The sequence below is a fragment of the Echeneis naucrates genome, chromosome 18 (genome assembly GCF_900963305.1).
Source record: "Echeneis naucrates chromosome 18, fEcheNa1.1, whole genome shotgun sequence".
Taxonomy (NCBI): Eukaryota; Metazoa; Chordata; class Actinopteri; order Carangiformes; family Echeneidae; genus Echeneis; species Echeneis naucrates.
The window spans coordinates 6407370-6423217 of NC_042528.1; the positions used below are offsets into that span (position 1 = coordinate 6407370).

The 15848-nt window shown below is 40.5% G+C and overlaps 1 protein-coding gene across 1 annotated transcript in view; it reads right to left on the minus strand.

Moving 5' to 3' along the window:
* The window catches only part of LOC115059288 (ATP-binding cassette sub-family A member 1), a 125975-nt gene that overhangs the window by 38681 nt on the left and 71446 nt on the right, over positions 1–15848 (minus strand). The window contains exons 32-36 of the mRNA XM_029526947.1: positions 11778–11872; positions 11084–11189; positions 6706–6780; positions 4984–5153; positions 765–942 (exon numbers count right to left, since the gene is read on the minus strand). Of these exons, the coding sequence (XP_029382807.1) occupies positions 765–942; positions 4984–5153; positions 6706–6780; positions 11084–11189; positions 11778–11872 (624 nt within the window). The remainder of the gene's footprint in view (positions 1–764; positions 943–4983; positions 5154–6705; positions 6781–11083; positions 11190–11777; positions 11873–15848) is intronic.

Consider the following 15848-nt stretch of genomic DNA (forward strand, 5'->3'; position numbering starts at 1 on the left):
ATAAGTGATGATGCTACAATCTATCGCTCAATTTTGGATTAATATTAATTTTGTCCGCAGAGGTCTTTTATAAAACAAGTCCACAGTTTTCCACTGGCGGATAAGTGGTGCAGTGCAGATAAAGTAAATGGGATTTAGCAAGATATTATGATTTATTTGCAGGTCCCTGAAAAAGTTCACACCAAAATATTAAGGTGCCTTCAATCTGTATTTCCCATATTATAGCTTTTGTTGATGGAGCGTGCATGCTAATGCAGAAGCTCTGAGCTAGAATCATTAGACTGTACCCTTAGATGCATTTGTCTTCCACTCAGACAAGATTTATTCACCATAATGATGAGCACACATGCCATTTTCTTAACTAAGGCTACCTGATAAAATGTTCCATTGCCTCCGGGAACAGATGAGGTCAGATGAGGGTAACTAGCATTGTTAGCTGCTGTCGATAATTATGCTTCACCCTCCAAATGTTGCTCAGGTGAAGCTTTTCCCAGGAGCCAGAGGTGTCAACGCTGCATGATCAATTGCAGTAGATGGATCGCTTTGGATTCTTTGTTAACACAGTTGTAGGAAGAAGAAAATCTATATAGACTTTCAGAATAATAGAAAATGATCAAACTAGGCCTATGATCATCTTTTTCATCCTAGCCCTAACCCTTTTTCATTCCCTAACCCTAACCCTACTGTGTTAGCAATAATAAACCTACATCTCAACAAGTTTGAGTGAGGAGGTGATGCGGCAAGCTGTCAAAACAGCTACTTACCATGTCCCAAGCTAAATTGGCCAACCAGTATACAGCTGGGTTTACTCCACTGACAAATTGCAGATGCTTGGCTTTGTTCACCCGTTCTTGGATGAGAAAGAGGACAAAGCTGGCAGGGATGAAGGACATGGCAAAGATAACGCAGATGGACACCACCACATCAGTGGAGGTTGTGGACCTGTGTGATTGAATAGAGCACAGTGAACAGGACGTTGATGGAAGGACAATTTCCCTGGAACAAGAAGCCCCAAAAATATAGCAGAGATTAAATTTTTTGACACAATTGTAAACGTTTTATTTCTTCATGGACTATTTAATTATGTATTTTGAAAACATAATTTCTAATGAGAGCAAAATCATCCTACATAAAAAGGAATGATGTCATTAGAAGCAAATTTCTAAAATACTGTCATAAATTGAAATATGAGATGTCTTTATGGAATAGACTCAATTGAAATCTAAATTAAATGGTCTCGTAGTTCCTATGAAACTTGTGAAAGTTCCGGGGAATACCAGCACACTTGATTTTCCATTTCTTTGGGCACAAGTCACCTCTATATACTGCAGCATTCACATGGACTTCATCTGCTTACATCATGAAACCAAAAATATCGACTGCCTCAGTGAGAACAACAGTATGGAGACTTAACACTGTGCTGAGGGGAAAGTGTATTCAAGCTTGTCTTGGGGGGGGGAAGATGTAAAAATAAAACTCGAGAAATAATTTTTTCACCCGGAGTCATCATTTCCTATGTTGCAATTAACAGATTATGCGTCTTCCTAGGCATGTTAGGAAACATTTTAACAATGCCTCTCACCTGCAGAAATAATCTATATAACTAATGTTGGCATTGATCATTTGATTAGAAGATGACAGCAAATTAATGGAAGACAGTGAAAGAGCTGTTTGTACACAATAAACAACGTTTTGAAGATCATGCCGTTAAAACAGTGAAAAGAGGATCACAGTTAAAAATCTTATATGTAGCATCTTCCTTATTTCACAAAAGAAACACATTTCTCCTCTAAGATGCTGACCTTTATTTCAGTGTTCTAGCTTTGAAGATGCCCTTCGTTGTCTCTGCTCAATTAGCACTGAATAAAGCTGCAGTGAATTTTTTAACCCCCAACATCGTCCTCACCCTCAGCCCGCAAAATCTCTCGCAAGACCTCCTACTACGTAATTAGCATATTAAATACGTTACCCGATGTGGCTACATGGCTGTATTCATCATCGCCAACTAGATGCAATTAGAACATAAATACGAAATCATTTAGCTCAGTGGGTGCCAATCCATGTTTCAACAGGTTTTAAGGGCTGTGTGCTCTGGCTGGGTGGGGAGATAATGTACTGTAAGGGATAAAGCTGTGTATGATCTCACCCTGAACGTCTGATGCTGGCTAATTGCTGTGAAGAAGAGGAAAAGCTATTTGCTAATTAACCAATGATGGAAGCGCAAGAAAGATGAGCTGTGGGGGTAAAGTTTGGCAGTATGGATTGCTTTCTCTTAGTTTTTTATTTTTTTCTTTGAATCAAAAGAGCTGCAGGGCATAGTCTTAATGTTTAATACCGTATATAGGGGGGCTAATTATAATGCACAACGTTAAGGTCTTGTATTTTTAGTGTGCAGCATTAAATACACATATGTAGATGTCTGATTTTGACATAAATACATTACAATAAATTTGGCAGCTTCACCGTGTATGACTTTTCAAATGGATGTTTTCACCAATAGACACACTCATCATATTACACGTCTAACTGAACAAGGAGGTGGTGAGCAACATTTTGTTTCTGTTGCCAAGTTGAGAAGTGGCAGATTTCTAAAGATGATATTGAAAACTGGAAGGCCATGTTTTCGTACCACTGAGGGGAAGCACAGAGAGCTCAAATAAGTCAAATACTAATTTCAACGGGCATGAGTACAGATTTTAGTTTGGCATACAGCCCTCTGCAACTCTCAAACTCCAAATTCCAATCATCGTGTCATCAAATTTGGCTCTGAAGCACATGGGAGGGGGGTGTCACTTAAAATTAGATGATGCATTGAAACTTTGGTGCCCAAAATCTGGTGAGTGAACAGGCCCTTAGCAATGAAATATTATCAATATAAAAGCTCAAGCGAGTGTCCCTGCATGATGATTAAGGAAGTGTCAGTGAGATATGATATTTAATTTCTAAATCTGAGGCTCCCTTAGGTTTTTGTTTGCTTCTAAAAGATAGGGAGACAGTTTTTGATATTTGGTGGCCCTTTCTCAGCTCTCTGGAATTCAGGGGCCAAATGCCGCGATTGACAAACTTCACTTGGGCTGCCAGAAAGTAAATTATAGTACAATTCAGAACCAGAGAAAGAACTAACTGTGGGGGAAGAAAATAAAAGAAAGGTAACCGAAATGGATCTTTTTACCGGCCATGACAGGACAAAAATTGGTGCTACCATTATTGTCAGCATTCACAAGAACATGAGCACTTAAAGTAAACTTAAAGTGCTTTTCCTCCATGGATGCCATGGTCTAAAAAACCATTCATCAACTTTCATATAGATGGCTTTGGCAAATGGATTCGGAAGAAACCATCCGGCTTAAAGGTTAACAATCAAATTTTTACCATGTTCATTTTCTTCCCTCTGTTGAATTTAGCATGCTAGCCAGCTTTCCCAGGCCCTGCTGGTCTGGGTCTCGTTTTGTCACTGCAGCTTCCAGTCTGCTCTGAAATAGCAGCACTGCTCAGAGGACACAATGCAGTCTTTTGTCTTGTAAACCCAGCATCGGCTGAAGCTCTTTGCAGAAGCATTGTAGCAATAGTTAGAATGCTTAGCAGTAGTACAATAGCCCTTGTTTATACATGTGGAATTAATAAATGGAACTTTAAGCAACCTGGTTTCATGATAGATAGTCATCTGTTCAGGAGGCCACTTCCTTCTCCCCCTACTTGTTTGGACCTTACAATTTTAACCAACAATGAAAGGATGTTCAGGCTAATCTGAAAATCCTAGTTCATAAATTTTAGTCACTGCTGCACTGCACATAGAAGTAGAGAAAAAAAGGTCCATCTTGAATCTATGGTAGGCAGGCCGTCGTAATTATTTCCTAGCCCTGGTGTAGTCTTCCTCTCTAACTCAGGACTGTCGTCACCACCTGATCACTACATAAATACGGCGCTATGGAGTTGGCTGCAGCAGCAGCAGAGACTGGAATAAACCTGCTACTACGTGGTGATTGGTAGCGGAAGCTGAATTGCTCGTATAATGTCACCAGTTGTGGTTATGGCACTTTTCAGTAATTTGCTGCAGTGGGATGTAATCCCATCTTTCCACCCACGTGTTGATTATGCTAAGGATTTATGACAGGCAAAGGGCAAACAAATGACAACAGATGATGTTAAAGGCCACACACCAAAATCAGTAGTCATAATAACAATACAAAACAGCACACAGAGAGCGGAGAGATCCATATCGTAAGAGCCTGTATGCTGTGATTTAGCACATCATTAATCTCCAGCCCTGATGGGGAACTGCTCCCTTGCCAGCACTGGGTTAAAGCTTGAGACAAAAATGGTATATCCTTGTAAGGATCTCCCATGGGCCTCCAAATCTGAACATACTGAAACAAACACTAATCTATCCATCCGTCTAACACCTTAGAATTTGCTGTCTCTTACTCATCTGTTCCTTCTTTGTCTGAGCTTTCTCCCGCTCCATTGCTCTGTCCCTCCAACTCTCCTGCATCAGCCTCAATTCCCCAGTCTCTTCATTCTGTACCCCACAATGCATTGCTTGAAAATCAACAACTGTGTCTTTCAACAAGGGAAAAATGCATTGTGGCACCAATACATGTTGAATTTCTAAGGAGGAAATTACAGGTAAGGTGTGCAGACAGGTTTTTTAGGACAATGAGAGTGTACACAAAAAATCCTCACTTATCCTGTTGAGAGCCTCAACGTGCTGTGCATTCGTTACATCTGTATATCTGGAGCTGTCCATACAGCCTTGTTAGTATATCAACAATGTGAATACTCTTCATGCTCAGATATATTCTATTTTACATTTCAGGGTTTGTGTTCCTGCCCTAAAAACATACAGAAAATGTAATCATAACTATCAACAAGGAATTTTCACCTTTCAATCCTTTGCTTTAAAAGTTGGAATATAAATTTACTTTCCCCATGCTGTTTCAACCAGATCAACCATTTAACCCTTGTTTCTGGTCTATGACTCACATGGCCACATAGGAGAGCTGCTCCTTGCTGAGGTTGAGGGGATGGTTGGAGACAGAGATGCCGTATTGGTGGGGTGTCTGCCCTGGTGGCAGATTTCCCCTCAGAATGGCATTGTTGGCCACACTGAGGAAAGACACCATACTGTGCCAAGCCTGGTTGTAGAACCACACCTGTTGAGGTAGAGACCAGCATTAGCACAGTTAACAGCATCTAAAGACTTAAAGGCTGCTTAAAATGTCTCCTGGCAGCAACATCTGACAGCGTTCATTTGGCTGTGGACAAATAATCGAGACCAAGAGACAAATTAAGTCTGGAGAATATGAACAGATGGATATGCAACTCGAAATCAATTCCAAGACTTGAACTTGCCCTGGTTTACCCCCCTCCTTTGAGCTTAAGAGCTGAGAGCCAACAATATAGCCAACAGGAAGGAATGCAAATCACTGACTAACCCATTATTTTTCCACAACTGACAAACTGGAGAAATCCTTGGCAGTAACAATAAGCAGCTGTTTTGGTCAGTACACCATTCTGCACATTTTTATTAGTATATTTACATATTTTTTTCAGAAAAGTATTTCATTGTATTTTGTGATTGCTACACTATAAGAAGAGACTGAAGAGATTCTTTTCACTTAGGACAAAAAAAGGGCTATGTGAGGACAGGGGTCAATAATCTGTCAAATATTTTTGCAGGGTAACATTTTGTTCTATCAGAATGAGCAACAAAGCTGACAACCATTTCATTAGAAGAAGATAAAGGCCTGTGATGAGTGCCAAAACTCAATGTGCCATGGCATGCTAGCTGCACAGACAATAAACTTTTTTTATTTTTATACACTTTCTTTTAAATATAAGTGATTTTCTGAGTCTGTGGCAGCTGGGCTGTAGAAGAAAAAGAACGGATGAAAGAGATAGGCAGTGAGAGAGGACTCCCTGCTGATAGTGTGGCGTTAATTAAGAGTGGATGGTGTTTGAGTGCCAAGCTAACACAACGCTGCATCACAGAGGAGGATATGGAGAAACTTGCGCTGGCACACAGATGTGTGCACACAAACTCTTGTCTGGCTTCCTCTTTGCACCTCTTTCTTTCTCCCTCTATTGTTTTTATATCTCAGCCAAAGAGTGTCAAAATCAGATATTTTCCTGATTATATTTCCTTTTACCTCCCTGCTAAACAATTTGATGTATTAATGATCAGAGTTAAGAACACAAGCTTGCAGCTCATACCTCAAAACATCAAAATTATTTTAAGGGAGGAGGCATAATTGATGAGATATTGATGGTAGCTATTTATTGCTGTCAGGGAAACTCAAGGTTTAACTTTTAATATAAAAATTGATTTGAATTATTAAGTTGCAAGCCTTTTTGTAATCTCTGCAGCATTGGCACATCATCTTTGCATTAACAGACTGAAAGAGTGAAACATCAGGGTATATCCTGACTTGATAGCAATTTAATCATTATCCAAATCATTATTACAACATCTGCTTGTGACTGGTGACTTATTACTAATGATGTAAAATGTGCATATAAAAGAGAGCAGGCCTGTCATTGTTGTGTGTGCCCCTTGACTGTCAACACCTAATTCCTGCTCCTCCTAGTTACCATCTTCCCTCTGTAAAAATCTGACCCACGCCAGTTCTGCAATCATTAAAGTTTCTTTTAATTAGATCTAATCTAACAGGAATGAGAAGGGGCATCCACCAATTAATGGAATACCTTTACGTTGTCCCTGGTTCCCAGTTTCTTCAGCAGCATCTCCAACTTCTGTAAGATCTGATCAGTCACATTATACTAAAGAAAATGAGGAAAACAAGAAAAAAAATTAGAGTTGGAAACTTAATTGGATGCACTTGAAAAAAAAAAAAAAAAAAAAAAACACTACTACTCTTTGAAATGCAAAACATAAGGCAGAGGAAGACAAGACTTCCAGTTGGCTGAGCCACTTTCTTCCCCCAGAGATGGAGAATAACGTGTCTCCTAATATTCTGGCTACTTTTTCTTCCTTTAGCATTTTAGTTTCATTAAATAGTTTGAAACAATTGAAATTTTGAGAAAAGGGAGGAAATATGAAACGAAAAGAAGCACAAGTAACATAAACTGTCTAATTGCCTAATGAGTTCCCAGAAATATTTCTGAACTACAAATGTTCCTGCACAGATAGGAATGAAAATAACAGCAAATAGAGTAGTATTTTTGAGAGTGGCTGCTCAGTGTTGTGGCGGGAATGGAAATGGTTGAGGGAAAGCAGATTGAGCAGGTTGTATTAAAAGTCTGCTCCTCTGTTCATGTTTCATGTGAAATGAGCCATGGGATGAGGGCTTGAGATGACAGGCATGCGATTTCCAAAGTGTCATGTTGATACCATGCTGTTCGGCCCAGCCATACGAGCACTGAGCACGTTATATGTGTGATATAAATGCAAATGGACCACTATTGGACCCAGCCTTCATCACAGGGCTATAGCAGAGCAGAGGAGAGAGGAGGGAATGTGGGAAAGTAGGGGTGAGGGTGGATGAGGATGTGGAGAGGTCGATGGTGGAAAAGTGTGAGTGACAACTGAGGAGAGAGGTGGGTGGAGGGGCAGAAACAAAATAAGAGGAGAAAAATCAAGAAAGACATCCCAAGAATGAACGAATGTGCTCAGGTGCAAGCTCCTGTCTGAACTGAGAGAGGCAGTGTGGAAGAAATAGAGGCAAAAGCTATCTCCAGTCCCCAAGACATTCCCTCAGGAAAAGGGAGATCATAGCATGTAGCATGTTCTTATTCTTAGATTTTCTATCCCACAGTCTTTCACTTAGGTATTTCTACACCACATTGTGACATGTTTTAGAAGTTTGGAGAAATTTGAAGAATGTATTCAGAGCACTTTCCTGCCCTGCCATAGATCTATTATTCTCCTTTGGCATAGCAAAACGTTTACACATAATTTCAGTAACGCAGCATGAACACTTCATCTCTTTTCATATCACAATGTGAAAGAGGAGGGGGAAAAATGCCCTTATCTACACTGACAGGAGTATTTGTGCTAAATAACATGCCCTGTGTTCCAAGTCATTACCTATTCATAAACCGGGTGGAAAACAAGAATCCTACTCGTCTCTGCAATGCTTCCTCAAGCACAAGCAAGGGAATCTTTCCAATATTTTGTGTTTTTACCTCACTCCTGTTTACATCATGCCAAGTAGTGACAGGCAGCGCCAATAGGCGGCCTTCCTAAGGATCAGTGGAGACTGAAACGTGATGAGAAGTGGGCCAGCAGTTGTCTGGGTCTAATCCTTGACAAAAGCCTGCCCGCTCAAGGACAATGACAAGGATGATTTGGCCAGCGGACCTACCAGTGCCTCAGCAAACTACACCGTAATAAAGCCACTCAAGTGTGTGGTGACTTTTTGGATAGTATTCCAAAGAAGCCAGCACAGTTCAGTCGTGTGACAGTGTGTTAATATGCCCTTATGTGGGTGTAATAGGAACTAGCCAATAAGAAGATTCTAGTTTGTTAAAATAGGGTCTTAATGCTCTTGGTTATTTAAATAAATATACTAAAATGTGTTGTTTGAGAGAAACATTTCAGGAAACAGAACTGACATTAATACCCCCTACATAACACGCTGTGCCATTGGATATACATTTTACAGCTTAATTATACAACATCCAGCACACAGACTTTCTTGTTCTCATATTTCCCATCACCTCTTGCTGCATAGAGCCTTATTTCTACCTGCAAGACAGAGAAAATAAAATTACACAGAAATTTCAAAGCTCAATTCCCAGACTGTGCAGGTGGTTCAAAGAGCAGAAGCATGCTCTTCCCGTTACCACCTCCCATCACATCGCCTGCCGAGCAGCAGCAGCAGCAGAGCCAGACATTTCCCAAGGACAGTGTAGCACTTTAATAACTAGGAATAGAGAGCTGGGACGGCTAATGCCCAGCCATTAGAGTTACATCATCGCTGCTGCACGAATTAAAGTCACATTAGCGTCAGGAACCAGGAGACAGAGAAGGGACCCATTGTAGGGATGAGACTGGAGATGCCTGAGGGCAAAGTAATGTGCTGATCTCAAAGCAGTTTGAACATCCAAAATCTGAAATGCTAATGAGAGACTGTGCGTATGAAGGCTGAACGAGGGAAAGAGAGAAAGCAGGAGAGGAGAAGTAAGTAAGTTGACTCGAAGTTGAAGAAACGCTGCCTGATTACAAGCGTTCAAATGTACAATATGTACATTAAGTGCATTGAGGTAGAAAAGAAGAAAGACATATGAGACTGTGTGTGTTCTTTTGCCGTATACACCCAGAAATCCATCCATTTATCCAAAGCATTGCACAGACAGTTGTTGTTTTTTTGTCCTCTCGTGGTTGAAGAAAGAGCATTGGAGTCCAGGATATCTTACACTGGTCACTGAAGCTTGACTAATAAAGGGGAAAGGAGGATTCATCAACACAGTGTTTGTGCACGATGTCACCTCAAATCGGAAGAAGCAAATCCTGAGGATAATTTTATATGCTCTTGAGAAATAACTACAGTTTACCCTCCATAATTGGTCAAATACCCAAAGAAAAAGGGAGAGGAGGTCAGAGGGTGAACTCCTCTCTACGATTTTAGTTCATTAACAAAAAACTTGTTACTGAACATCCTGGCTCCAGTAGCATCAGCAGAAAACCACAGCTATGTCTGGAGGAGGAGCCGTCTGTGCATCTCAAGGCCTCTACGTTTTGGTGCACTAGATGTGGCATCAAGACCTACAGCTTCACAGCGAGTCTGTTACTGATCAGGTGGACAGGAAAAAACTCCTTCACAAGAGTCTTACCCTGTTGCCATGGCCACTTAACAAAAGAGATTTGAAGATTATAAACCTCACCTCTTTTTGGCCTTCGTTCTCCTTTCACAATTCTTCAAAAATCCAGTGGTAGGAGATTGTCCATTACAAATAACATTCCCTGTGTCCACAATACAAAGCTGACTGAACAAACAACTCTGGACTCCAATTAGGAGACGCTCACCTAACACTGGTGAACTGCAGTCTTGACGAGAGAAAAGCAGAATGTCAAACACCTCGTTCAGTCGTAAAAATGTTGTGAACATTAAGTCACAAAAACACTAGCAAAATTGAATGTGACTGCGTTGTATGATTTATGTAGGGTAACTAATGCAGGGAAGTAATACTAGGCCAGTTTGAATTGAGTTCCGACTTTCATTGATTTCTCGTCATCATCAAAATATCACAATGTCTCGGATATAATAATGATATATATTAATGTCATAAAAAGATAACATTTGAAAAGGGCAAAAGCCAAACAAGCTGTAGCATCTAATAGTACCAAAACAGTGTTTTGGTACTATTATTGGAAGAATTGCTATAAGAATTTAGAAAAAAAAAAGGAGGAAACTGAAAGATCATGGATTAAACTGGTACGTCCAGCAGCAACTGTGAATACACACAAGCCATGGCTCTCAGGAGGAAACCAATGGATTGGGAATGAGTCCTTGCCCAAGTGAAGGAGTTCAAGTACCTCTGGTACCTCTGGGAGGTGCTCCTGGCACGTTCAATTGGGAGGAGATTTTGGGGCAGACCCAGGATCAGGTGGAGAGAATATATCTCCTAACTGGCCTGAGAGCACCTCGAGATCCTCCAGTCAGTGTTAGCTGAGGTTGCCGGGAAAAGGAAGTCTGGGGCTCCCTGCTAAAGCTGTCACCGGTGGCCCGACTACAGATAAGTGGTTGAAGATGGATGGATGGATGCCACAGCTTTTACAGGGATACTGAACTAATTTAAAGTGCAGGCAAACCTGGCCTAGTTATGGCAATAGTGGATTCAGGCGACAAGACCCATTAAATTCTATTCAACAAATACCACATTTACACATCAACAAACTGGTGATTTCAGGGCTGCGATTTTGTCCTTCGTTTTATGCCTTTGTACAGATAAACAAACACGAAGGCTTCTGATGTCAGTTGTATATGCCTCTGGGCTGTCTTCCAAGTGTAAAGCTTCTGACCTTGCACGACAATACATGAATCTTCTTCTCATAAAATTTATTCAAATACCCCATTGCTATGAACAGGTTTGACTGTGAATGGCAATATTTATTCCTTACTTGAAATGAACTGGAGACGGCTTTGAAGTCCTTGAAGACAGCTTCGATTGCTCTCTCAGTCAAACGAACTTGGGAGTTGACCCCACCAACAGAGATCCCTCCATACCTGAAGTGGCGGAAAAAAGCAGAGCCTCGGAGTAAAACCAAGGATACACGCACCCACACATTTTTACAGAAAGACACACAAGATACGAAATGAGAGCATGAAAAAGGATTTCTGTTGGAAATATGGATATGTACAACATTTTCTGGAAACATAACCAAGCATTCACTTGAATGCCTGTTGCGCAAAATTTATATTTTTCTTACTGATACTTTGCTCTAAATATTTTTCACACAGTAAAATGATAAGGTTAAGGCTACTGTACCAAAGCAGCCCAGCAAAGCATGACAAATTTTGCCATAAGTATTGTGCATAAGTAGAGATGGAAATGGCAGCACAGTGTGCAGGACTTTGTCCTTTTTTCGTAGTGCTCTCTGATCTTTTCAAAGTGGATGCAACACAGCCACAACAGCAGCGTAGGCCGTAATTTGGCTCTCTTTGTGTCACAAGCCCACCCATGAAAACAAACCAAAAAGTGGCACTTACGGGTAAAGCAAATAGTCAGTATAGTGCAAACCAATACCTTGACTCAAAAAAGGCCCCTTAAATGCAAAAACATATTCAAAAACATAAATAACTGAAATGACTTACCTTGTTTTCCCTGAGTGTTCAAAAGTCTTGACCAAGAAGTCTGTCATGTTCCTTCCAGTTAAATTCAGCAATGTGTCTGTTGTGTTCTGGATCCTCTGTTACATAGAGAAAAGTAAAAACACAAAATAAATAAACAATGCTACTTTGCCAATTTTCATTTAGGTTTTATCCGCTTCAAAGTAAATCCTGAGTTAATTGCTTTCATGGTCGCTTGAGTCGGCTGGAACAAGCTGTAAATATTGACCTTATGTAGTTCACATGGGGAATGAAAATCTAGAAAATACATTCCATCATACTATTACTTCAAGTTTTACTTCTCATCCCTGATCAGTGTTTACTACAAATCTCCTTTTAGCTCTGTTTTGGTTTCTACCCACTCACAATATGTCTCTCTTTAGCAGTAAAATGCTAACTACACCAGCCGATTGAAATACAAATAAATACAATCTGTTATATGGGTTAGGGTTTGAGCTAATCTGCTTGACATTAGATAAAAATGCCGAGGACAGTGCCCTCTTAAATCACCAGCCACATGCTGAGCTCACATGGATATCGTTTCAAATAGGAATTTGAGAAAGCATCAATATCAAATCGTACATATGTGTAGCGCAACAAAGTGTGTATTAAAAATGTAATTATGCATAATATACTGTATATTAATGAATATAATTCAATGATTCATCAATATACAAAAGGTTACATCATCTGGTTTATTGACAGAAGATATACTATGTAACTGAAATAGATTAAAATTAAATAAGAGGAAGACACTCAAACAGGAATCCTCAACTACTGTCATGTCAGGTCCAGGAAACAGCAATTAAAATGTTTATCAGGTATTTTTCAGTGATTGCTGCTCCACCCAGCTGGAAACCACGTCCATGTTGAGAGCAGTAAGAGGAAACCAGAATGTTGAGGTGCAGACCTTGAGAGTTAAAACCTGCAGAGTCTGGTCCACTTCAGAACAGAATCACAATCAGCTTTGAGTATTCTTGTGCTTTCAAGTATGCTTGTGCATACAAGAAACTTGATTCTGTTTTCCATCTATATACAAGTCAACCACTTTCTGAAGCTGCAATTTCATCACTAGAAGTAACACTTATATATATTATACATATTGATGTACACCAGGGCTAGTACAAATATATTGACAAGAATAGCTTTAAGGTGAAGATTAGAATATTTGGGAAGACAAAACTATAATGCAAATGTCTGGCACAAGGATATAAGACTTAAAACCGTGGAGCATCAGGAGGGAAGGCTGCATTGCTCAGTCACCCATAAAAACTCTTTCAGTTGATGCAAAAATCCAAAAAACTTTTTGCAGGCGATAGTTCTTCACAGCACCATGGTGCACAATCACTCAACCCTGATCATGATAGTCTATTAGGCTTGGCAACGGGAAGCCTGGCTGAAATCTAGACCCCCGCAAATGCTGCAGAAGCTGTGTCTAATGTCAAAGGACTCTAATTAGATGACCTTCTGTGGATAAATGGGTACACTCAAACATCCAATTAAGAGAGGGTGTGACACACTGCCATGAATACGCTCCACAATGTGCAGACTGATGCTACCCTGATAACACTCACGCGGATACCAAGCAGCTCCCAGCCCTGAGTATTTAGCAAGGTAACGCTATGCTAATTAGCAGAGCGATCCTTGATAAAATGCAATGGAGACTCCCAGCTGCGATGTAATTTACCAACCTAACCCCTCGTCACACTGGTCATCTACCCCTACCCCTGTGTACAAACATATGAAGTAATTCAACATGGTGTGTTGAATAATTGTTTGCCCTCATGTGCCAGTTACCTTTGTGTTTATGCAGGAAAGGAGTGCATGTCTAAGTGTCAAGCAAGAAAAACAGCTCTCTTTACCATTTTTACCATTTGGATTTTACAACATGTGACAGCAGTTACCCATAAGGTACAGGCGTAGCTGGAAAGTGTAAAGGGGGTGGGGACATGTTGACATGTTCTGTGGGGACAGAAAGAAAAGGTGAATAAAGAGAAATTAGAAGTGAGACTAGCAATGACCAAACATTAGTTTTTGAAACATAAGTTAAAATTTGGAAAAGAGGAGAGGGGAGAGGAGATGATGAGAAACACAACTGGAGTCATAAAGCAAAGAAGAAACAGAAGGAGAAAGCAGAGGAAGAGGAGGACCCGTCTGGCTTACCAATCAGCAATGAGGAGGACGAACAGCACAGCAACCTTGGCTTATCTCTGAACAAATATGCATCTCTTTCGAAAAGCCACAGGAACTTGGAAACAAACAAAACCAAAAATAAGAGCCTGTACACTCTGCTGTGTGTGCAATGTGTTTATACCCAAGCACACAGTCGGTGTTGGTCTAATTATTTTGGCTTTGGTCCATATCCCCCATCAAAAAGACTGAAATGGGAACATTATGTGATTGTGCAATACCAAGGCCTGCATCTCTTGTTAATTACCTGGGAAGAGCTTCAGTGTGCTTGACATTCTGTTTGACATCACTTCCCCACCAACACAGTGGTGGTTTGATAGCTGAGGAAGAATAGAGTGGGGAGGGAAATGTAAACTAAGGAGTAATCAAATCTTTTGAATGAGCTGGCATATTCAAACACTGGAGAGATAAGAGACAGTGCTGTGTTTATATTGAGTTGTACCTCTCAGGTAAAATTCACATTTTATCTAGTTCGCACAAAGAAAAACAATTTCAGGAAAGCAGACACATCATGGTGTGCATTGAGTCGTGTTCTGATGGGGACATTTTTTTGAGGGATGATCAAGTTAATTGTGTCTCAAAGCTAAATAGTTAATTTCTATGCGTTTTACGTCAGTGTGTTAGTTGTGGAGGAAAAAGTTGCCGTGTGTGTCTGTGTGTCACGGTATGGATCTCAGGAGCTGTTCTTCACTTGAGCAATTCCCATTGTGTTTGGTGAATACGTCCAAAATGATCACGTCCAAACAATCACAAACAACACTCTTAGATAATAACTAGACTTTATGGGTTTCCAACCACTATTCACAAACAACAACAGAAAGCTACTGAAGCTTTTCTGCTCGAGATCAGTCGAGACTGAGTCACACGACTGATAACAGGTTTTCATACAGTTAGGTTCTGTTCTGTGCAGCTACGACAAAGGGAGGCTGCTACCTCATCCACTACTTGCCTCAGCTCACGAGCCAATGACCTTCTCCGCTTTTGTTTTCAAGCATCTTGTGCCTTCTGCTGAGAGGCTGGCCCTGAACAGGTCATTTTACTCTAAAATGGATCTGTGGGTGTTGGATGTCAGAGTGACAAATCAACAAAGCCCAGAAGAAAAAGGATGTGTCACACCGTTGTCCTGGCCAGGTTGCGTACAGACTGGTGGGGTTTTAAGTGATCTGTGGTTAGCTAGATTTGTTCACTGTGAACAGCCATTGTCTGAGGAAAAATAGAAAACCTTGACTTGGCATGATTAAACAACAGCATTAACATGCAATATGTCAGTTCTTATGCTTTCACAGTGTAAATCTCGACAAAAAAACCCCAGACGAGCACATGATTGACTTTTCCACCAGTACAACAAATACTCTTATTCAACCAGCTACATGAGATAATGTCAGTAGTATTTTACATGCAGAACTCCTTTTTCCCCACACAAAATGGTAAACCAATGCCCAACTTCAATCCGTGATGGATGAGGCCAAGGGGAGTAATTTGCAAGCAAGCCATAGTTAGGCCAGTCTCCAAATGATAAAGACATCAATCGTAATACGTTGAACGTGGTGGCTTTATCAATTCCTCTGCACGCATGATGTCCTATTCATCTATGAAGGTTAAATATCACCAGTGAGTGAGAGTCAATACCGCAGAATTGATAATGGGCTTACTGTTGCCTGCCATTTCCATGGAAACAATGATTTCACACAACCTCCTGTGGGGCTGCGTCCATGGGTTTTTTTTTTCCTTCTCGTCTTTTCTTTAGTTTCTCAAGGGCATACTCGGAGGATGGGTGGGATAAAAGATAAAAAAGAAAACGAGTGTAAAGCTGGGACACTTTGTCATGATTTATTCAATGGGGGAGGCGTTCAGGTCAAAGGGAAT